This window comes from Vulpes vulpes, chromosome 12 (assembly GCF_048418805.1).
Source record: "Vulpes vulpes isolate BD-2025 chromosome 12, VulVul3, whole genome shotgun sequence".
NCBI classification, from domain to species: domain Eukaryota; kingdom Metazoa; phylum Chordata; class Mammalia; order Carnivora; family Canidae; genus Vulpes; species Vulpes vulpes.
Genome location: NC_132791.1, coordinates 136,014,006 through 136,037,352, shown reverse-complemented (window position 1 = coordinate 136,037,352; position 23,347 = coordinate 136,014,006). Strand labels below are relative to the sequence as shown.

Below are 23,347 nucleotides of genomic sequence, written 5' to 3'. Positions count from 1 at the left end.
TGGTGAAAGGAAGAGTGAAATGGCAGGCCGGGCGATTTGGGGCAAATTGGCAGAAGCCTCGTGAACTGTATGGAGTCCTGTGCTTGAATTATTTCAGGTGAATTTCTATTAAGTGGATGTCCTTGGTGGTTAAAAAAAGGTATACCAGGATCCCTGGGTGGCGCAGCGGTTTGGCGCCTGCCTTTGGCCCAGGGCGCGATCCTGGAGACCCAGGATCGAATCCCACATCGGGCTCCCGGTGCGTGGAGCCTGCTTCTCCTTCTGCCTGTGTCTCTGCCTCTCTCTCTCTCTCTCTGTGACTATCATAAATAAAAATTAAAAAAAATATTTTAAAAAAGGTATACCAATGAGATACAAGTGATGTGCGTGTGTGTGTGCATTTATGTATGTGTGTACGTGCACATGTGTGCACATGCGTGGGTGCATGTCTCTACACATGAGTGTGTACACAGACATGCACCCGTGCATGCAAGTGTGTGTGCATATTCATAGGTGCACATGTATGTGTACATGCGTGAGGGTGCATGTGTGCACGTGAGCATTGTGTGTGTGTGCGTGAATATATATGGGTACACATGTATGTGTACATGCACGAGGGTGCAGGTGTGCAAGTGTGTGCACATGCATGGGTGCATATGTTCATGTGTTCACATGAGTGTGCATGTGTGCGAATGTGTGCACATGTGTACATGTGTGAGTGTGCATGAGCGTGTGTGTGAATATCCATGGTTGCATATGTTCATGTGTGCACATGTATGTACGTGCGTGAGTGTGCATATGTGCATGTGTACATGTGTGTTCAACTGTGTATGTGAGTATGTGTGTATGCATGGGTGCATATGTGAATGTGTGTGCACACCTGAGTGCGCATATGTGCACGTGAGAGTGTGTGCGTGCCTGTGACCCATTCCTTGCCGTAGGTCCAGGTAGTGGGCTCTTGGAGGGCAGAGCACTTCCCCTCATGGGGTTTGCTGTAGTCTGACGGGAACACGATGATCTGGTTCTTTCAGGAAACGGAAAACCTGATCGATGCGGAGGAGCGCTGCGAGGGCCTCATCAAAAGCAAGATCCAACTGGAAGCCAAAGTCAAGGAGCTGAACGAGAGGCTGGAAGAGGAAGAAGAGGTGAATTCTGACCTAGTGGCAAAGAAGAGGAGCCTGGAAGATAAATGCTCGTCTCTAAAAAGGGACATCGATGATCTGGAGTTGACGCTGACAAAAGTGGAAAAGGAGAAGCACGCCACCGAGAACAAGGTGGGCAGTGCTGGGAGTCCTCACAGCTTCTGGAATGGTCCTCACTGCCTCCCAGTGGGGAGCAGACGTTGCCCGGAGTCAGAGGTGGGAGCAAGCGGACAGGTGGTGAGGTCCCACCAAGTTCTGTCCTCTGCCTTGTTGTCTACACTGAAGGCTCTTGTCAACCCTCCTGCCTGGCTGGGTGTACCCCAGACTTCCAGCCCCAGACCCTCCTGCATGAAGCAAGAGAGCCTGGAGAAGGGTGGCATCTTACTCATCCTTGTTTGCATTTGGCCCAGGAAGAGCAAACCAAAACACCTCCAGGGGGCGGGTGGACAAGGAGGGAAGGAGGTAGGTGGCCAAGGGGGCAGACAGCTGGATGACACCAGGCACTGGCAGGGACCCTCGTGCATTATAGGCAAAGTGCAGAGTATCTGGAAATACCTGGTCAAAACGAGAATCCTCACCTTTTACAGAAATCTGTGAAAAATCACAGCACTTGATTCACGTAATAATAGTTACTAATGAGGTAGAGTAAGGGAGGGGGTTGACCTGGGGTGAGACCACCCAGGGTTAGTGTTGGATGGACACTCTTGAGTTGGGTAAGGGACAACGGGGAGGTGTCGAGACTGCGGCAAATGGGTGAGCACCTGCCCTGTCCAAGGCAGCACGCCCGACCCAACAGCTGCCAGGTGGGAATGTGAATCCAGCATCCCCAGAGCTTCTAATTTTCCATCAGCAGCCAGGAATCCGGGTTTTATGCGAAATTTCACTTCTTTTTTCAATATTGATAACTTATTGAGAAGTTGTAAACTGGGACGCCTGGGGAGCTCAGTGGTTGAGCGTCTGCCTTCCGGCTCAGGTCATGATACTGGAGTCCCGGGATCGAGTCCTGAATCGGGTTCCCCCCAGGGAGCCTGCTTCTCCCTCTGCCTGTGTCTCTGCCTCTCTCTCTGTCTCTCATGAATAAATAAGTAAAATCTTTAAAAAAGAGAGAGAGAGAGAAGTTGTAAACTACTGTATGAACTAGAAAATACACATCCGCGGCCAGATTCAACCAACAGGTCAGGAGGTTAACAACCTCCGATCTGGGAAGAGTGTCATACGTAGGTCGAGGTTCAACTTAGGCCTTGAAGCTTCATGTTTGGTGCCCCTCTCCCGCGTCCTGGCGGCCCAGGCTCCCATTCTAGATATTCTTGCAGAGACACTTGGTATCTCTCCTTACTCTTCCTGCCTTAGTCTGAACCCCAATAGCCCAACCCGGAAAACGCAGTCCCATGGGTACATGGTGATACATAGAGATCAATGGGTGGCCCTTCAAAAGCATCCTACTTGCATTTATCAGCACCCTCCCTTATAAGACATAAAACCCTCTCTGGAGGAATGTTCCTAACGGGAGGATCCGAGGCTCCTGGGCAGGCCAGAGAGGAAATTAAGACCTGAGGGGCTGCCAGTTTCCGAATGACACAGCCAACAAGTGAACACCTGCCACGGAGCTAGAGAAGCAGAAGCCAAAAAAGAAAGAAGAAGGAGGGATCCCTGGGTGGCGCAGCGGTTTGGCGCCTGCCTTTGGCCCGGGGCCCGATCCTGGAAACCCGGGATCGAATCCCATGTCGGGCTTCCCGTGCATGGAGCCTGCTTCTCCCTCTGCCTGTGTCTCTGCCTCTCTCTCTCTCTCTCTCTCTCTCTGTGACTATCATAAAAATAAATATAAAAAAAAAAATTAAAAAAAAAAAAAAGAAGAAGGAGAAGAAAAGCACAGGGTGGGGTGGGGGAGACACACCAAAAAAACCAATAGCTGTGGATTGAATTGTTTAAGCACTCCATATTGTGTTGGTATTCTCACAGGTCAAGAACCTTTCTGAAGAAATGACAGCGCTCGAGGAAAACATTTCCAAACTGACCAAAGAGAAGAAGTCTTTGCAGGAAGCCCATCAGCAAGCACTGGATGATCTTCAGGTGGAAGAAGATAAAGTCAACGGTCTAATCAAAATAAATGTCAAGCTGGAGCAGCAAACGGATGACGTAAGGATATTTTACTACTGGGTTCTAACAGCTGTTACTCTGCAGAGGCAGGGGTTAGGGCTTAGGAAGGGGGAGTCTCACTTCTGATTCAGAGTCAGACTCGCTGAGTCTGGACCTCGGCCTGTTCTACATGAGTCTGGAATGCTGAGCCAGCCACTTAAAGTAAAGTGGGGGTACGACCAGCTCATCTTGGAGGGTTTCCACCAAAAGCTCAGCTTCGGGGGCGCCTGGAAGCCTCAGTCGGTGAAGCCTTTGCTTTTGGCTCAGGTCATGATCCCAGGCTCTTGGGATCAAGTCCCAGCTGGGCTCCCTGCTCAGTGGGGAGTCTGCTGCTCCTTCTCCCTGCCCCTGCTCTCTCAATCTCTCTCAAATAAATAAATAAAATCTGAAAGAAAGAAAGAAAGAAAGAAAGAAAGAAAGAAAGAAAGAAAGTTAGTTAATTCAGCACGTAGAGCTATCACCATCATCATCATCACTGTTTTTAGCATCCACTTGCAGGTCCTTGGGTTCCAAAAGCTCTGATCCTGTTCTAACATTATTAACAATGAGTCCTGTTTGTGGCCATGACAATTTTCATTTTTCCCCATCATGTTTCATTTTTGTTCTTCTTCTTTTGTTTGTTTGGTTTCAGAGGTAGAATGCAGGGATTCATCAGTTGCATATATGTTCTAGGTTGCAAGAGCCAGGCCTGACGTTTTCAGGCTTACTCACAATTGTTGCTGGAACTTGCCCAGATTGCGTGTTCCCCTGAGCAGGCGTGCTTCACCCCTACAGCCCTGGTCCTCACACACACATGTGTATGTACACACATGGACACACACACACACAAATTTGCCCTAATCTCCCCACGGATGCATGGTGTTGGTTGGGGAGGAGTGACGGTGCACAATCTAGACCCTCATGGGCCTGGCTGTAGCAGAGCCCATCCACGGAAGCTCCCCCTTGCTCCCATCTGGGCACGAGCATGCATCTATGGGCACCATGTTTCTAGGGAACGTGGCCTAGGACAGGCCAAGTGGGAATCAGTGGAAAGAGGCACCAGAAGGCCTCCGAGAGATCCAGCCCCTTGGGGTAGCCTTTGCTGGAGGAGGGAAGAGTGGAGAGGCAGGGGAGACTTGCTCCCTCCTGGGGCCAGAGACCAGCAAGCACACTCCCAGGAGCCCAAAGTAGACCGCCAGTTCATGTGCATCCTCACTGGCTTGAGGGGTCAGCCCCAACCTTTCTGCCTGTGTCTCCCCAGCTCGAGGGCTCCTTGGAGCAGGAGAAGAAACTGCGGGCAGATCTGGAGAGAATAAAGAAGAAGTTGGAAGGGGACTTGAAACTGTCCCAGGAATCCATCATGGATCTGGAAAATGACAAGCAGCAAGTGGAGGAGAAATTGAAGAAGTAAAGATTTCGTGTTTGACTTCTGTGTCTGAGCCCAAGTGCCAACTTATCCCTTTAAATGGCTGGGATTTTATGTTATTTTAAACATATGCATCTATTTTCAGGAAGGAGTTCGAAATCAGTCAGTTGCAAACCAAAATTGACGATGAACAAGTGCACAGTTTACAATTACAAAAGAAGATCAAAGAACTGCAGGTAGAAGTGCCAAAACCTTCTGGAACCCTGAAAACCCTCTGGAGGGGCCCCTCCTGCCCTTTTGCCTTTGTTCCTTTTGCTGCTTATTTTCTCTGTGTCCTCGGAGCTGGAGAGGATGTCCTGTCCTTTTTATTTTTTCTGAAATTAACACTTTGATTTTGCCAGTAGCACACACATAGATTTCCTTGAGAATATCGCAGTGTTACCAATAAGGCTAAATAAGGATATTGATAAGGACACTTTGATCACCACCCATAATCCCCCTTCTCAGAGGTCATTCCCACTTTCAGGTGGATTCGTATTCTTCTGGATCTTTTGCTACAGGTTTATGTACGCATTTAAAACCCAAAGAAGGACACCTGACAGGCTCCATTGGTAGAGCATGCAACTCTCAATCTCAGGGTTCTGAGTTCAAGCCCCACACTGGGGTGTAGAGATCACTTAAAAATGAAACTTAAAAAAAAAGACCCAAGGAGACTATATATGGAAGATGTATATATAGAGAGATATATATGTGTGTATATATATGATACACATATACATATGGATATGTACATATATATTAAAATATAAAGAAACAGGAACATAAATATATGCAAGCATATATTATCTATCTTTGCATGTATATTTATGCATGTAAATATATTCATTAAATAGATGTAGATTTTATATTCTATATGCTTTATATTTTTTAGTTTAAATATGGTAATACAGAGATTATGGTTCTGCAACTTGCTCCTTTCATGCAGCAATGCATCCTGCAGAGCTGGCCGTGGTAGACACGGGTCAAGTCTAACTGCTCATGAAGTTCTGGAGCGTGGCTCCATCATGGTGGATTTGGCCATTCCCTTACTGATAGACATTGGGATGGTCTCCAAGTTTACTCCTCACTACGTGAATGTTATGTAGTCTTTCCTTTGTGATGCCCACCCCCAGCCCCTCACCACCCTGCCCCTTCCAAAGTGGGCTGCTCCCTTTTCCCAACATTCCTGATGCAGTGACCCTTTCAGGCCCGCATCGAGGAGCTGGAGGAGGAAATCGAGGCAGAGCGCGCCTCCAGGGCCAAAGCAGAGAAGCAGCGCTCTGACCTTTCCAGGGAACTAGAGGAGATCAGCGAGCGCCTGGAAGAAGCCAGTGGGGTCACGTCTGCCCAGGTGGAGATGAACAAGAAGCGGGAGGCCGAGTTCCAGAAACTTCGCAGGGACCTGGAGGAGGCCACCCTGCAGCACGAAGCCACCACGGCTGCTCTTCGGAAGAAGCACGCGGACAGCGTGGCTGAGCTTGGGGAGCAGATAGACAACCTGCAGAGGGTCAAGCAGAAGCTGGAGAAGGAGAAGAGCGAGATGAAGATGGAGATTGATGACCTTGCCAGTAACATTGAGACTGTCTCCAAGTCAAAGGTACCTGAACCCCTGCTCTTAGCAAACGTTGAGGTGGCCACATACACCACCCCAGGGAGCAGGAGAATTTGATCCCCCCAAACTCACTGCCCATTCAAAACTGAAAAGCCCTCTTGCCTTCTGCCTGACCCCAACCCCCCAAATCCATTCCTGTCATTCAACCTTGACACAATGGCCCACTATGACTCAAGGTCTCATCATCCTTCCAAAGTTTCAGAAAGCTTTCAGAATCTTCCAATCCATTGGTCATTTTCTAGAACTAAACCTGTGGATGGATTGCACCAAACGGCTTTCTACGTGCCACCTCCTTAGCCCATGGTATTGATCTCTGGGAGGCATAACCAGCATGAAGTTATGTGTGAGAACAGGGGTAGATACAAGTTTTGTGCCACTTGAAGCATGTGAAATTCAGGAGGGGAGGGTCTCTCTAAGAAAACATATGCAAAATTATAAATACAAAGTTAGGCATGAAAGCAAATATTCATTTAGAGTAGAAAAAGAAGTTACAATTTACTGGCACCCTGGAGACTCAGATCTCTGTCTTCTGAGACCACTTTAGGCCATTTGCCAGTGATGTCTCCCTACAAATATATTCTGCTTGCATCTAGCTTCCCTTCCCCACCTGGAAACTTCTATACCACCTGCATGATCTAGGGCCCATGCACGTGAAGGTCTTAAGCTCCAACCTCCCCAGCTTCCTGGTAAACCCACCCCTGTGTTTGACTTCAGGGCAAAGGCTTCCTTAGAGAACAATGGTGGGCTCTTAGATCCATGGGGCCTCTTGCTGTCCTACTTTAGGATCTGGACTCCCACAGCCTGGGCTTCCTCTTGATTTCTTTCTCACTGTTTGACTGCAACTCCTTTTTCTCTCTTGCTTGCTTCCCCATTTTTCTGCTCTTCTTGGCTTTTTCCTCCCTCTAAGGAGTTATGTCTGTATGTATTCTCTGTCTCTATCTTTGTCTCTCTCCCCTGTAGCACCCAGGCCAAGTTGCAGGGTTTTCTGGGTTAGAACAGATGACACCACCACCCACATGCAGCACCTCCTTGCCACCTCCCTTTCTCTGCCACTGGTTCATGCTATCTGTTCTCAATTTTAGAATCCAGTGGAAGAAGTACCTATATTGCTTTATATTTTTTAAATTGTTGTATCCTTTGATTTTTCTCCTTGTGAGTTGCTGTCTCTTTTTCAGCTATCCCATATAAAGTTGTTTTATGTTCATGTGCCATTTTCTTAAAGATATCCTAAACCCCTTGAAAACTTCCTTCAAATTTAATATTCCTGCCTCTTATACCACCATCTTTTACTTCTCATTCTGAGGAAAAATAGATGCTCAACATATTTGTTTTATGTTATGAGTTAGGAGGAGGGAATCTACAAACTTCACAAAAATACAGGCTAACTAGAGGCTGGGGGAGTGAATCCCTCCATGCCACCTCCACCATAGGAATCCTTCGTATAAACAAATGAAATATTCAACACTATCATCTGAATATACTGCTTTCAAATAAACAAATCAGGTGGTAATATTCACATGACAACAGAATTACTTATATTACAAGAGGATTCTGGGGTTCCTTTGAGTAGCATCTTCTCAAAGGTTTTTTTGTTTTTTTGTTTTTTTACAAACCAATCAATACTTATCTACCTAAAGCTATTGCTCCAACCTATTGGTGGTGACTAAGCAATAATCACAGATAAAAATAAAGCAAATCTGAAGTGATTATAATTTTTTAAAGATTTATTTATTTATTTATGATAGACATAGACAGAGAGAGGCAGAGGAGACACAGGAGGAAGGAGAAGCAGGCTCCATGCCAGAAGCCCGATGTGGGACTCAATCCTGGGACTCCAGGATCGTGCCCTGGGCCAAAGGCAGGCGCTAAACCACTGAGCCACCCAGGGATCCCATGATTATAATTTTTTAAACTGACATTTATGTGCTCTGCATTTTTATTTTTATTTTACCTGCCAAGGGGCTAGACTATCAAACTCCCCAGCTCAATACACCAGAAACCCATTTTTCCCATTAATATTGATTTTTTTTTTTTTTTTGAAAAGAATAACGTGGAAAGAATGTGCCGGACTGTAGAAGACCAATTTAATGAGATCAAAGCCAAGGATGACCAACAGACACAGTTAATCCATGATCTGAACATGCAGAAGGCAAGACTGCAGACCCAAAATGGTAAGGATGGGCAGGGCTTCTCTAGCCCAGCCAGGCCACGAGTCAGCGACAGTCAGCAACACTCATGCATCTGTTTGGTAGGGGAGCTGAGCCACCAACTGGAAGAGAAGGAGTCTCTAATTTCACAGCTAACCAAAGGCAAGCAGGCCCTCACCCAGCAGCTGGAGGAGCTTAAGAGGCAACTGGAAGAAGAAACCAAGGTAAGAATGCCTCTTTCTGAAATGGCAGAGTCAGAACGAGAAGCCACAAAAACTGTTTGGAGGCAATGCATGAAGTCTGATGCTTCTCCTCTCTGCTATGTGGCAAGGTGGGAGCCCATTCTTTGAGGCTACAGGACTTTGGCATTGGATTTCCTTCCTCAGAGCCAGGGTGCTCCATCCTCTGGGCTCCTCTGTCCCTCACAGGGTGGTCTGATAAACACCCCTCTCCAGCCAGGGCATCCCCTCCCTGCCGCCGCCCCAGCTTGACCATCTCTGCTGCTGTGTATTCTTTCACTCTGCTCAGCCATTCATCCTGGCCACCTGAAATGCCTTCCTTTTTCTTCCTCATCACTCATGTGTCACCTGCTACAGCACCCGATTTTAAATCCTCCTCCTTCAAAAAGACTGCACAGCTTTCAGGGGCATGCTTGGGACATAAACATGACACCATCATCGCGTCTTGACTTTAATACCTAGATTTTATGTTCATAATGCCCATCTCCCCACTGATCTGTAAACTCTCAGACAAGAATAATTTTTCCCTAGTGGTAAACATGTACAGTGCACAGTAGAACAGTACACACATCAGGTGCCTAATAAATGCTGTCAATGTGTGTTCAAGCATGAGAATAAGAATCCAGGAGTCTACAAAATTACGTTCTGTGATTTTGAGATTGCCATGCACCGGGTGGGACTTACAAGGCAATCTTCTAGAATTTTCCCAGGCTCTACTTCTTCTAAAGACGAAACCAAGCATTTTATTAGTCTCCCATCTTTCCACTATATGGTAAGGGTCTTCAGGGAACTGGGGCAGGGTTGTGGCAAGACCCAGAGTCTGAACAAGCAGTGAGAAAATCCATTACAGGAACGAGGCTGTCTTCTGGCCACGATACAGTAGCAACTGAATTCTCTTCCTTGGGCAAAGTTTCGCTGTCTATCTGTTTCCAAAAAGATGGAAATGTGCACATGACTGTGCTGGGTGAACAAAACTTTCTTTGATGGTGGCATCAAGTGTTGTGTGGGGCACTTGGCTGGCTCAGTCTGTAGAGCACACAACTCGATCTCAGGGTTGTGCATTCAAGTCCCACATTTAATGTAGAGATTACTTAAAATCTTAAAAAAAAAAAAAAGTGTTTTGTGATCATCAAGATGAGAGCTAAATTGTCCTCCTGACCAAGTAGGAGTATGCGAGGGAGGCCCCTGCCCAGGAAGAGGTAGGACAGCCATGGAGACAGAACAGCTCACATCAGAGTTCCCCGGTGTGGGGACACAGCCCCTGCTGACACCAAACAATGCTTTTGGGTTTTTCATGGCGACATCTTTCCATAGCATTGCATCAGTAGCAAGAAAATTATCCCCTTTCTAATTCTGTTTTAATTCTTCTGATTACATAAAGAAAAGAGCTCAATTTGGATACTGTCTCTCTAGCAAGGGCTCATTTTTCTTATCAAGGTGTACAGAGAGTGGGCTTCAGGCACAGAGCCGAGCCACAGTGACCAGAACCTAGCTAGAAGGGGATCGAGAACACTGCTTTATCCCTGTTGCTTTTATTCTTATGGCTTCCTTCTGCTTGTGGCAAATGTTAGTGCTTGTTTATTTAATGTAGTTTAATAGTTTACTGGCAAAATCTGAATATTTAAATACAATCAGGAGGGCAGCCCCGGTGGCGCAGCGGTTTGGCGCCGCCTGCAGCCTGGGGTGTGATCCTGGAGGCCCGGGATCGAGTCCCGCTTTGGGCTCCCTGCATGGAGCCTGCGTCTCCCTTTCCCTCTGCCTGTGTCTCTGCCTCTCTCTCTCTCTCTCTCTCTCTGTGTGTCTATGAATAAATAAATAAAATCTTTAAAAAAAATACTAAATACAATCAGGGAGTCAACTTGAAAAAAATTAGATAACACAGGACATACGCAGGTACTGCTAAGTTTGTAAAGGCAGGTCGGGAATAGTTCACATTGGGAGAAGCCGGTTTATTTTATTTTATTTTATTTTTTATTTTTTTGTAAAGTTATTTTTTATTGGTGTTCAATTTGCCAACATATAGAATAACACCCAGTGCTCATCCCATCCCATCAAGTGCCCCCCTCAGTGCCCGTCACTCAGTCACCTCCACCCCCCGCCCACCTCCCCTTCCCCCACCCCTAGTTCGGAGATGCCGGGTTAAACGAAGATACTTTGGCTTGGTAACGGCCAAATGTCTTTGCAATCTGCTACCACCATCCTCCCACAGGCCAAAAACGCCCTGGCTCACGCCCTGCAGTCCTCCCGCCACGACTGTGACCTGCTGCGGGAACAGTATGAGGAGGAGCAGGAGGGCAAGGCCGAGCTGCAGAGGGCGCTGTCCAAGGCCAACAGCGAGGTGGCCCAGTGGAGGACCAAATATGAGACGGACGCCATCCAGCGCACGGAGGAGCTGGAGGAGGCCAAGTACGGGCTCCCCGGCCACGGCAGCAGAGGTGACCCCAAGACATGAGTGAAGGGACAGAGAATTCTTCCTGCCTTGAGAGACCCTCTCTTCCTTCCCATGCCCTTGAGTTTTTGTTTAGCATCCAGGTAGGGCATCCCTGTCCTTCCCTTGGGACTGTCCTTGTTCCCTTGGCGGCTTCTTGGTGACCAGCTTTGCCACCAAGCACTTTGGGATTCTCTAGGTGATGCTTAGACCCTGCCCACTCATCCAATTCTAGGTCTGCCTCTTACCAAGTTCCAGCTCCAAATGGACTGCCCATCCTTGTCCGATCCGACAGGTAGTTCTGAAATAGTCCACCTTTGTCAAGTTAAAAAAAAAAATCTGGTTCTCCTAGGAAAAAACTGGCCCAGAGACTCCAGGAAGCAGAGGAGAACACAGAGGCTGTGAGCTCCAAGTGTGCCTCCTTGGAGAAAACCAAGCAGAGGCTTCAGGGGGAAGTGGATGACCTGATGCTGGACTTGGAACGCACCAGCACAGCCCGTGCCATCCTGGACAGGAAGCAGAGGGACCTTGATAAGGTCTGTCCCCAGGGAGCCTTGGCCTCTCACACTTGGATGTTTATCTGGGAGGTCCCCCGAGCATCAAGTCATAGTGTGGGGAGTGGTTTGTGCAATACGTGTTTGCTTTGCTGACACTTCCAACAAAGTGAATTTTCAGTTGAAGCTAATTCGGATTACTTCGAGATCCAAATACCTTAAAGAATACAGCAGATGCAGGCGCCTGGAGGGCTCAGTTGGTGAAGCATCTGCCTTTGGCTCAGGTCATGATCCTGGGGTCCTGGGATCAAGCCCTGCATCAGGCTCCCCGCTGGCCTCTCCCTCTACCCTTCCCCCTTCTTGTGCTCTCTCTCAAATAAATAAAAGAGAAATCTTTAAAAAAATAAAGCGGATAGCCTGTAGGAGCATGAGTCTGAAGCCCGTGCTCTAGAACCACCCTGTCTCTTGAGTCCATAGGACAGTAGGTTAAAACCTTGGCGTTGCATCCAGACAGCCCTTGTTTTTGTGGCCTCTCCCAGGTGCCTTGGTCCTTCCTGCTGTTCATGTGTCCCTTTGTCATCTCCAAGGTCCTTGTAGAGTGGAAGCAAAAGCTGGATGAGAGTCAGGCTGAGTTGGAAGCTGCTCAGAAAGGATCCAGGTCGCTTAGCACCGAAATCTTCAAGATGCAGAACGCCTACGAAGAGGTGGTCGATCAGTTGGAGACGCTGAGGCGGGAGAATAAAAATCTGCAAGGTGAGCCATCCATGCCACCCCAGGTGTGCACCTATCCCGCTCTGGCTTCCTTCCTCCCACTGCCCCACAGGACCCTCCTGTCTGCTCTGCTGACCCTGGAGCTCAGCCCTGCTCATGTCACAGACACAGTGGTGGCTAAGTCTTAGTCTTGAGTGAGTTGCTAAGCTCACCTCTTCTTGGAGAATGAGATCTTTCACAAATCTGTCCGTACATGGCTCTGTGTCCTTGGGCATGTCACCAAATCCCTTAGGACCTCGGACTCCTGATCCGCAAAATCAGACCAGACCCGATGCCCCCTAAGGCTCCCCTCTGGTTCCGAAAGACTAGGACTCTATATTCTGTGCTTTGTCTCCAGAATTTTCTTCTCTGGTCCTCACGGTGACCGTTTTTATATACTTTGCGAAATTTTAGGGCCACACACAGCAGTGTTCTTGCCACTCCTGTGTCTGCATAGTTCAGGTGAGACAACACACATGTGTCGTGCTGATACCTCACCTCAAGGGCTCCACTGTATTGTCTCCCATATAAACGTGAATGAATCCCCAATCCCAAATTGCCAGGCAAAATGCCTCTACTGTCAACTGGAGCCTGATAAAACAAGCTAAATCAGGATGTCTGGGTGGCTCAGTCGATTACGACGCAGGTCATGATCCCGGGGTCCTGGGATGGAGTCCAGCTTCGGGCTCTCTGCTCAGCGGGGAGTCTGCTTCTCCCTCTGCCTCTGCCTCTGCCTACTTTCTCTCTCTCTCTCTCTCTCTCTCTCTCTCTCTTCCTCTCTCTCCCTGTCAAATAAGTAAATAAAATCCTTAAAAAAAAAAAAAAAAAAAAAGCAAGCGAAATCAATCCTGTCCTTTGCAGAAGAGATTTCCGACTTAACCGAGCAGATTGCAGAAACCGGCAAGCATCTTCAGGAAGTGGAAAAGAGCAAGAAACAGGTGGAGCAGGAAAAGTCAGACCTCCAGGTCACCCTAGAAGAGGTGGAGGCAAGTGTTCAGGATGTGACCCGCGGAAGCGCAGGAGGGCAGGACACCAAAGGAGTGGGGAGCCTCCGGGCCTTTGGGGTTGCTGCCTGCCGGGAGTGCGGAAGTTCCGTGGGGAGGAACATCCAGTGGTCCCTGGGGGACCAGCTGTGCTGTGCTTCATTTCCTGGGTGTCCCCTAGTTTATCACTTCTCCCTCTTGGAAGATAAATAAATAAATGCGTTCATTATGTCCTTGCTGGCTTCCTCTCAGGAAGCAAGAGCTCAGTCACGAAACATCCTGAGAGCTGGCTTGGAATTCCTCTGCTTTATACCAGAGTCACACGCCAGATGGGCTTTGGGAATTCCATCAAGTCAAAATCGGCCCAGTGTCCTGAGGCCCCAACCAGTGTGGCCAGTGCAGGGTGGAGGGTGGAGCTATTTCTGGGGGAAATTTGCATAATGCAGGGTGACCTGACCGGAGAGTGATTAACCTGTCCCTCCAGAGGATTGGTGGTCTCCTGAGTTACAGCTGCCTTTAAAACACACACCCAAGAAAAGTTTTACTAATTCAAAAAGGTGCTCTGTCCCTCTCCAGACATAAAATTGTTAATAACAAATGCAAAGTTTTGGTTCCAGTTTCGTTACTTGTTGGGATATTTGAGGGCACATTGTTTCTCCTCTACTCATCTATAAAATGGGTAGAGTGATACTGATTTTATCATTATCGGGAAGGAAAATACCTGTTCAAGTAGATGGCTGCTGGGGCGCCTGGGTGGCTCAGTCGGTTGAGCATCTGCCTTCAGCTCAGGTCGTGATCTCAGGGTCCTGGGATCAAGCCCCACATCCTGTTCCCTGCTCAGTGGGGAATCTGCTTCTCCTCTCCCGCTGCTCCTCCTCCTGCTCTAGATCTTGCTCGCCCTCTCTCAGATAAAGAAATAAAGTCTTTTAAGAATAAAAGAAGAGGACTGCTCATGACTCCCCCTATACGCCCCCCCCCATCACTCCTCTGCTTTTATCAGGGCTCCTTGGAACATGAAGAAAGCAAGATCTTGCGCGTCCAACTGGAATTGAGCCAGGTGAAATCCGAGCTTGACCGCAGGGTTACCGAGAAGGATGAAGAAATCGAGCAGCTGAAAAGAAACAGCCAGCGAGCAGCAGAGGCCATGCAGAGCATGCTGGACGCCGAGATCCGCAGCCGCAATGATGCCCTGAGGCTGAAGAAGAAGATGGAGGGGGACCTCAACGAGCTGGAGATCCAGCTGGGCCATTCTAGCCGCCAGGTGGCAGAGACCCAGAAGCACCTGCGCACAGTGCAGGGCCAGCTCAAGGTGAGCACGTGCGTGTGCGCGGGCTCAGGTGGGCCTGGCGGGCGTTGCACCTGTCCTGGGCTCCGGCCTCACACCTGGCTTTCCTGGAAGGACTCCCAGCTGCACCTGGACGATGCCCTGCGGAGCAATGAGGACCTCAAGGAACAGCTGGCCATCGTGGAGCGCAGGAATGGGCTCCTGCTGGAAGAGCTGGAGGAGATGAAGGCGGCCCTGGAGCAGACAGAGCGGACCCGCAGGCTGTCGGAGCAGGAGCTGCTGGACGCCAGTGACCGCGTGCAGCTGCTGCATTCCCAGGTGGGTGCCTCCTCCCTCCACCCGGGGCCCACCCTGGGCCCAGGTAGGACCCACCCTTCCTCCCAAACTAGCGGTCAAGACCAAGGTGCATCAAGCTTCGCTCTTGGAGGGCTGGCTGGCTGGCACAGTTCAGTAGAGCATGCAACTCCTGATCCCAGGGTTGTGAGTTGGAGCTCCACTTCGGGTATAGAGAGTACCTAAAAATAAAATCTAAAAAAAAAAATAAAGCTTAGTTCTTGGAATAACTATGCTCCAGATGCACAGATTTCTGAGCTTTATTTAATCTGAAGATAAAAGGTGCATGCATCTTGTGGGAAAATCAGAGAAAGGAAGGATGAATGATTCCATCAAGGGGCTTGGAGGAGGCTTAGACGGGGGAAGTTGACAGCTAAGGCACAGCCTGGGAAAATTAGAATTGCATTTCAAAATAATTATTTTTATTACCTTTATGAAAGTTTTTGTTTTTTAGTATATGTGCCGCCGAAGAGAGCACAGTTGTTGTTTGTTTTTTAAGGAGATAGAAGTTTCTTGAATACACCGCAAGGGAGCAGTGAGCGGGACAGCAGAGGCGAGGCTGTCTGCCACCTTTATAAAAGTTTTCTAAAAGAAAAAAATCTTTGTTAGAAAATAGAATATAAGCAAACAAATAGAAGAGAAATACCAACTACCGTGTTACCATTTTGAGATCTTTCATTCCAGGCTCTTGTCCATGTGTATAAGTATTATACTTTTGTAGAAATGTGATCAATTTTTTTTGCAACGTCTCATTTGAATTTTAACACTTTGTCACAAATGTATTCCTACACCTTTAAATAGTCTTCTAGGACTACTTTTTTAAAGATTTATTTGAGGAAGGGGCACCTGGGGGGCTCAGTGGTTGAGCATCTGCCTTGGGCTCAGGGCGTGACCCCAGAGTCCTGGGATCAAGTCCCGCATTGGGCTCCCCACAGGGAGCTTGCTTCTCCCTCTGCCTGTGTCTCTGCCTCTCTGTGTGTCTCTCATGAATAAATAAAATCTTTTAAAAATATATTTATTTGAGGATGAGAGAGCACATTCGTGCATCAGTGGGGCAAGGGGCAGAGGAAGAAATCTTCAGGAGGACTCCCTGCTGAGTGCAGACCCCCCCCCACCCCCCCACCCCCTCCACGCAGGGCTCCATCCCAGGACCCTGAGATCGTGACCTGAGCCGAAACCAAGAGTCAGTCGCTTAACCCACTGAGCCACCCAGGCACCCCTCTATGACTATTTTTAATGGCAGATAAGTGATCCGTTACAGTAGGGTGGTATGGCACTTTTATTTAATCGGTCCTCCATGGCTGGATGTTTTAAATTATTCCCAATAAAATGTTTACAATCAAAAAAATTTCTATGATGAACTTAACTTCTAATTAAAAGTTCACATTTTCCCCATTATTATTGTTATTATTATTATTTCCTTATTACTCCTAGAAGTAATTAGATTGCTGGAAGCAGAATTTCATGGTCCAAATGATAAAGACATTTGTAGCCTATTAGAAATTTGCCTTCACGAAGTGGCCCCAATTTTTATTCTCATTGGGAGAATATGTAAGACCTCTTGCCTCTAAATCCTCAAAGACCCCCCATTATACATCTTTTAATCCTTACCGGCTATATTGTTAGAAAACACCTCACCTTTTTCATTTTGATTTTCATGAGGTGTCTGGCTGGCTCAGTGGGCAGAGCATCTATCTCTTGATCTCAGGATCATGAGTTCAAGTCCCACACTAGGTATGGAGCCTACTTAAAAAAAAAAAGATATGATGAAATTTTGATTACTAATGAGTAATTATTTCTTCAGGTGCATTCCACCTATCTGTACTTTGTGTCTTGTTTTCTTACTTGCACGATTTTGTCCTTTTTATATGTTAAGAAAGAGAATGTTTCTCCAAAAACCTACATTGCAAGTGTTTTCCACTTGTCATGACCCTTATAATTCTATGTATAGTGTGTTTTGATCATTAGAACTATTTCTCATTTTATATGCTTATGCCTACCCACCCTTTCCTTGCTCTGATATCTTTTAATGAATTCTCTCTTCTTCCTCAAATATGTGAAAGTCTACCTTTATCAGTTACTCACTTATTTTATTTACAGTTAGTTCCTGGGTCTGTTTCAGGACCTTCTGTTTGGTCAAGAATGAAACAGCACCTAGCAAATCCCTGAGATGAAAAATAAGAAATGAGATGGCGATTAATTTCCTTCCCCATGCAACTGTCTCCTGCTCAATTTGTCTCAAGCATCCAAAGATAACCTACACCTCTGGGATCTGATTTTTCCTGTAGAACACAAGCCTGATAAATACCAAGAAAAAGTTGGAAGTGGACATAGCTCAGTGCCAGGCAGAGGTGGAGAACTCCCTCCAGGAGTCCAGAAATGCGGAGGAGAAAGCCAAGAAGGCGATCACAGATGTGAGCTCCATTGCTTCTTTTAGGAGCAGGTGTTTGGAGATAGGAAAGGGGTTTCTGGGTGGGGACCAAGCAAGTAGGTTCTTTTGCCTGGTGACCTCTAGAATCGTGTTGGCTTCCTAGAGTTAGATGAAGCCTCAGCAGAGACCAAGTGGGGAGGAGATGCATCACCAAGTGATGGCAGGATGAAGTAGGCAGGATCAGCATGCACAGTATTGACCTTGACAGCATCCTCTGTATCCTCCTGGTGGGGATGCCAGGTGACCTACTAATACTTCCTATGAACTTCATCAGGCGGCCATGATGGCCGAAGAGCTGAAGAAGGAGCAGGACACCAGCGCCCACCTGGAGCGGATGAAGAAGAACCTGGAGCAGACGGTGAAGGACCTGCAGCATCGTCTGGACGAGGCTGAGCAGCTGGCCCTGAAGGGTGGGAAGAAGCAGATCCAGAAACTGGAGGCCAGGGTAGGGTGACTTGAGAGGATTCTGACCTTCAAAGTCCTGTCTGATTCAACCATCTCTGATGGGGCCACAGTCCAGAAATTAGGTTGCAGGAAAGTGGGCATTGGTGGAGTGGATGTGAGTTTGGTCTGAGGACTACTTGCAGACCTCTCTGTGAGCCGATTTTCCCACCTAGTTCTCCTGTTCTCCTTCACTGGTTCCTCCATCCCCCACAACACACACACACACACACACACACACACACACACACACACGCTTTGCAACACTTAAGTCTCGGGAGCTGCAGTGTGAAGACACTTGCAAATGTTCACATCCTGTGTTTATAGGAATTCAGCTCCACATAAGTGAGGGGAAATGTACTTTACATGCACAAAATCACATATTTGGTGTAAGTTACATTTTCTCCAGCCTCCACTTGGGTGAACAACAGCCCATCCTCTGTAGAGTCTAGAGTCTCTCTTCACCTCCCACCCCCGGCTCACATTCGTCCCAGATTTCGCAGTCTCTGAATGAAGTCAGTCCGAAATGCTGGTTTGCTTCTCACTTGCTCTGTCCTAAGTGGCAGGTGGCGGGTGCTCTGCAGCCCACTGCCCCAGGAAAATTCTACCCCCTGCTCAAAGCAGTCCTGCTTTTTCTTTATCTGGGAGCCTATTTGTATTTGTATTTGTTTCTGTATTTGTTTTTTCTTTTTTTTAAAAGATTTTATTTATTTCTTCACAAGCTACACAGAGAGAGAGGCAGAGATACAAGCAAAGGGAGAAGCAGGCTCCCAGTGGGACTCAATCCCAGGACCCCAGGATCATGTCCTGAGCCGAAGGCAGGTGCTCAACCACTCAGCCACCCAAATTCTTTAGATGCTTACTTTTCCTTCTTCCCAGTCATACTCTATTACATGAGCTTAGCCTGTCTTCCTCATGGATCCCTCCACTGAGGGAGTGAGGGATCCCATGCCACCCTCCAGGATTCTTTGATTCCTGAGCTGGCAGGTAGCCCTCGGCCAGCCCCCCTCATCCCATGGGAGGCACCTCAGCCAGTCTCCAGTCCCAGCTGCCCCTTTATCTTTAGTTCCACAAACCTCACAGAGGCTACAAGGGCATTGCCAGGAACATAGATGTTTGCAAGAAGCTAATAGTAGTAAACAGCTTCCCGGGGCTTATGGGGTGGCAGGGGTGGCAGTGGGGGGAATATTTTTGGAACAGTGCCCAGAGTTACCCTGTTCCACTGGTAGATGCCAAGGTCGATCTGGTGAGTCCCCAGGCCCAGAGCTGCCTGTGTCTGTGGCCACTGGGATTCCTCCCAGGGGCTAGGCTGCCACCCTCACTTCTTGGCTCTCTCTGGACCATGGGAGTCCGGGGCCAGAGTTAGTGACCTGTGTTCTCAGTGGCCATCCTGTCCCCTCAAGACTTCAGGGAAAGCCCTATGCAGCTATGAAAGAAACACCTGCATAGAGATTTATCATTTAAAACACACTTGCATGTGCTTTGTCTAATTTGACCCCCACATTTGAGGTAGTGGAGCAGGAATTAGAGCCTCCATAGAAACAGAGAACACATAGAAATTCATTCTTGGGGCACCTGGGTGGCTCAGCAATTGAGCATCTGCCTTTGACTCAGGGCGTGATCCCGGAGTCCTGGGATCAAGTCCCACATCCGGCTTCCCTCAGGGAAACCTGCTTCTCCCTCTGCCTGTGTCTTTACCTCTCTCTGTGTCTCTCCTGAAAAAATAAATAAAATATTAAAAAAAAGAAAAGAAACTCATTCTCAGGGGCAGCTGCTGATGTGCTTTGAATCAGCCAGCTCGACCAGGGCTTGAACACACCTTGAGCATTGCTGGCCCAGGCTCTCTCCATGACCCACCCCCCACCATAGCTTCACTTGACTAGGAATCAGGGCCCCCTAAATGCTCATGCAGGCTTCACCTGCAGGGATGGGTTGGGGCTGAAGCCCAGGCCTCACGAAGCTGCTGGCCCCAGAGGAAGAGGCCTCTCCTGGGAGCCCAGTCTGGTGGCCCCACTGTGTGCACCTAGGAGGGCTCCCTGTTCTCATCTGCACCAACAGTGGTGGCCCTGCAACTAAAAAGTGGTCCCCCAGCCTTAGGAAGAGACATTTTTACAAACTATAATGAGGGGATCCTGAGTCCTCCCTAAAATGACCGACTTGGGAGTACGTGGAGAAGCCTGGCTGCTCTGACCCCAGCCCCGTGCTCTCTCCACCAAACCCAGGTGCGGGAGTTGGAAAGTGAGCTGGATGCTGAGCAGAAGAGGGGAGCCGAGGCTCTGAAGGGGGCCCACAAGTACGAACGCAAAGTCAAGGAACTGACGTACCAGGTAGGGGGTCTCCAAAGCCTCAGTAAGCAGGTGTGGCTCTGACCCCAGCAGAAGCAGCAGCATGTCCGGGGGACCCTGGCATGGTGCTCTGTTTACAGGCTGAGGAGGATCGCAAGAACATCCTCAGGCTCCAGGACCTGGTGGACAAGCTACAGGCCAAAGTGAAGGCTTACAAGAGGCAGGCGGAGGAGGCTGTGAGTAGGGGGCCCCTACTCCTGAGCAGGAGTACATCCTGTTCCATAAAGTCCACAGAGCCTGAGGCCCAGGTTTTCATGTGCAGGCTGCAAACTCAGAGCCTGCCTGCACCTCCTTGGTACCTCCTGACTCACCTCATGTAGCCAGCACCCTCACTTTAGCCCGCACCTCTGTCCTCTAGCCCACCCTGCCAGCCTCACCTCGCCCTGACCTGACACCCCGGCCATCCCAGCCCACCCCACCAGGACTCCTTAGACCCCCCCCCCCCATCCTGGTTCACAGCATCCCACCTTGCCTCCATCCCCATCCCCACGGCCTCCTCCTTCTCACCCTTCCTCACCACCACCCTCCCATTCATCCTTCCTGACCTGCCCCCTTATCAAACAGGTCTAAGAGATATTACTAGCAGGAAGCTGGGGTGGGGGGCTTGGGATGGGGGGGGGAACTTTCTCTTTTACAGAAAAGAAACAGTTTAGTTGGCAAATTGAATTTAAATTTTTAAAAAAAATTTTAAAAAGAAAAGAAACAGTTTGGGAAACTCTAGGTTAAACAAAGTTGAACTGGTTGCTTTCAGGGATTTCTCAGATTTGGCAGGTGACATGTCATGCACTCTTCAAAGTGGACAAGCCATTCTAGAATGCAGCATGGCCCAGCCCTTCCCATACCTCCCCGCCACTTTAGTGGAACTTGGAACCTTTTTACTGTATGCAGAGCAGCCCACAGGACCGGTGTTCTGAGGAACAAAATTTGGGAGACCCTGCTGTTGATAAATGAGCATATGGCTCCTCTGTTGGTCCTTTCTGCCCTCCCTGCCTAGGGGCTGGTGGTTCCACCCTGACCACAGGGAAGCAGATCTGAGCTGGTTCAATGGGGGACGGATGTGTGCCCATGGGATGAGCATGGTCGCAGCAGGACTGCCTGGGAGGGTGGGTGCCAGGGGGCCACCTTCTTTGAGAACCCTCAGATCGCCTGGGGGCACCTGGGTGGCTCCGTAGTTGAGCCTCTGTCTTCGGCTCAGGGCAGGATCCTGGAGTCCTCAGGATCAAGTCCCGCATCGGGTTCCTCAAAGGGAGCCTGCTTTTCCCTCTGCCTGTGTCTATGCCTCTCTCTGTGTGTGTCTCATGAGTAAATAAATAAAATCTGAAAAAAAAAAAAAAGAACCCTCAGATCACCTTCAATAGACGTGCACAGTGGCCTGGCCACAGGCAGACAGTACTGGGTCACGGCATTGGTCTCTGACCCCTCCAGGTGCCTTAAGAGCACTCAGAACTTGGGGAGCCCCAGCAGGAGAGTCGGCACAGAGGAGGGATGTGGGGGGCCAGGCAGGGATCCTAGGAGTGGCGGCTGCACCCTCGAGGTGACCAGACAGCGTACATTGGCAGGGGCGGGGAGCGTTGTCCTCACGCCAGGAGAGGACAGGGAATCTGAGGCCCAGGAGCCCCAGACGCAGAGTGAGGGCCTTCCTCAGCCTCCACCCCTCCATCTCCTGGTCAGGAGGAGCAGGCCAACACGCAGATGTCCAAGTGCCGGAGAGTCCAGCACGAGCTGGAGGAGGCGGAAGAGAGAGCGGACATCGCCGAGTCCCAGGTTAACAAGCTGCGAGCCAAGAGCCGAGACGTGGGGGCCCAGGTGAGAGAGCAGACCCCTACCCTAGATTCCTGAGACTGGGACCAAGGGGGCATCCAGGGAGAGCTTGTGGGGCAACGAGCAGCAGGGCTCAGGGAACCCAGACCCCCTATCACCCCCAGCCCTGCCCAGAAAGCCTCTGCTTTTGGGGGGACCCTTCCCTCTCCAGGGCCTGCACAGCTTTGTGTCTACAACGTGCAAGGGCAAACAGTGCCATTCCTTAATATTTTAATGGAACTTCCGACTCTCCAGCTGCTCCACGTGAAGGCAAAGCTCAGCCTTGCCTTTGGTTTGACTCATTTCCTGATTGTTTTTCTCCCACAGAAGATGGAAGAATGAGGCCTTCCAGACGCCCGTTGCCATGCGACACGTGGGGGGAGAGAGGAGGGATGGTGTCGTGAGAAATAAAGTCTCCTAACGCTGTGTCTGTCTAGCTCTGCGTGTTCATGATCACCGTCCGTCCCGCTTGCTCAGGGTGGTTTGAGGGCCTTGCCTCATCTGCTGTACATATAAAGAAAGAAGGGATGAGAAAGTGGCCTCCTGGCCCTGAGCAGAAAAGGTGGAGAGCCAACCCTCTGCTAAGCGAATCACCAGCTTCCTTCGCACTAGAGAGAGCAGAACCCCTCCCACATAACTAGAGCACATTTTCCTCCTTGGAACACAGAGTGGTTTCAGACTCACTTCCCCAGTGTCTCTCTAAACTGTCAGGTGGGGAAACTGACTCCAAAGAGATTAAGGCCCCTCTGGTTACCCAAGGCGGGGTGGAGACCAGATGCCCAGGTCCCAGACTCCCAGGCAGGTGCTTTCTGCTAAGAAACTCTACTTTTTCATCCTGTCCTTCTTAGGGGCCGTGTTGTACAACCACTGCTCCCCGTGACATCTCAGCAGGGAGCAGGTGTACCCCCAACTCATTCGCTCCTGGGAAACACGGGTAGGGGCTTGTGTGTCTTCTTCTTCCAACTGTGTTCACTCTACCTGTACAGATCCTTCCCATGGTGCCTAGAGCCAAAGTGTGAAGGGGGCAGGTGGGCCTGGAGAGCCGTTCGCTTCCAGGCTGAGGCTGGCCCAGAGTAGATCCTGCTGGTTTAGGGGCTCACTCCTGGATCCTAATCAGATTGGGTAGATTTGCTTACACCAAAGGGTTAAAGCTATAGCAGAATATAAGGACAGGATTAGGAACCAAGAATTAATTTGAGCCTCATCACTTCACAGCTGTAAAGGCACCACCTTGGGTTGGCCTTGAGTTGGCCACACATTCTCTGAACCTGACTTGCCACAGTGGTTGTACTGCCAGGGGCATGGGCCCGGGTTCTGGCAAATCTGGATGGAATCCCAATGCTGTCACATGCCAACTGTGTGGCCTTGAGCATGTCAGTGTTCTCTCTGAGCCCCATTTTCCTTATTCTGTAAGGTGG

The 23,347-nt window shown here is 49.1% G+C and overlaps 1 protein-coding gene across 1 annotated transcript in view; it reads left to right on the top strand.

The window, feature by feature from the left end:
* LOC112924895 (myosin-13) overlaps window positions 1-22,355 on the top strand; it is a 52,440-nt gene extending 30,085 nt beyond the window's left edge. The window contains exons 22-40 of the mRNA XM_072731954.1: window positions 1,011-1,253; window positions 3,081-3,257; window positions 4,498-4,643; window positions 4,748-4,838; window positions 5,849-6,238; window positions 8,298-8,424; window positions 8,506-8,624; window positions 10,849-11,045; window positions 11,420-11,603; window positions 12,149-12,314; window positions 13,173-13,297; window positions 14,295-14,603; window positions 14,694-14,897; window positions 17,201-17,326; window positions 17,618-17,788; window positions 20,007-20,111; window positions 20,210-20,305; window positions 21,801-21,935; window positions 22,257-22,355. Of these exons, the coding sequence (XP_072588055.1) occupies window positions 1,011-1,253; window positions 3,081-3,257; window positions 4,498-4,643; window positions 4,748-4,838; window positions 5,849-6,238; window positions 8,298-8,424; window positions 8,506-8,624; window positions 10,849-11,045; window positions 11,420-11,603; window positions 12,149-12,314; window positions 13,173-13,297; window positions 14,295-14,603; window positions 14,694-14,897; window positions 17,201-17,326; window positions 17,618-17,788; window positions 20,007-20,111; window positions 20,210-20,305; window positions 21,801-21,935; window positions 22,257-22,271 (3,126 nt within the window). The 3' untranslated portion in view covers window positions 22,272-22,355. The remainder of the gene's footprint in view (window positions 1-1,010; window positions 1,254-3,080; window positions 3,258-4,497; window positions 4,644-4,747; window positions 4,839-5,848; window positions 6,239-8,297; window positions 8,425-8,505; window positions 8,625-10,848; window positions 11,046-11,419; window positions 11,604-12,148; window positions 12,315-13,172; window positions 13,298-14,294; window positions 14,604-14,693; window positions 14,898-17,200; window positions 17,327-17,617; window positions 17,789-20,006; window positions 20,112-20,209; window positions 20,306-21,800; window positions 21,936-22,256) is intronic.
* The last annotated feature ends 992 nt before the right edge of the window (window positions 22,356-23,347 follow it).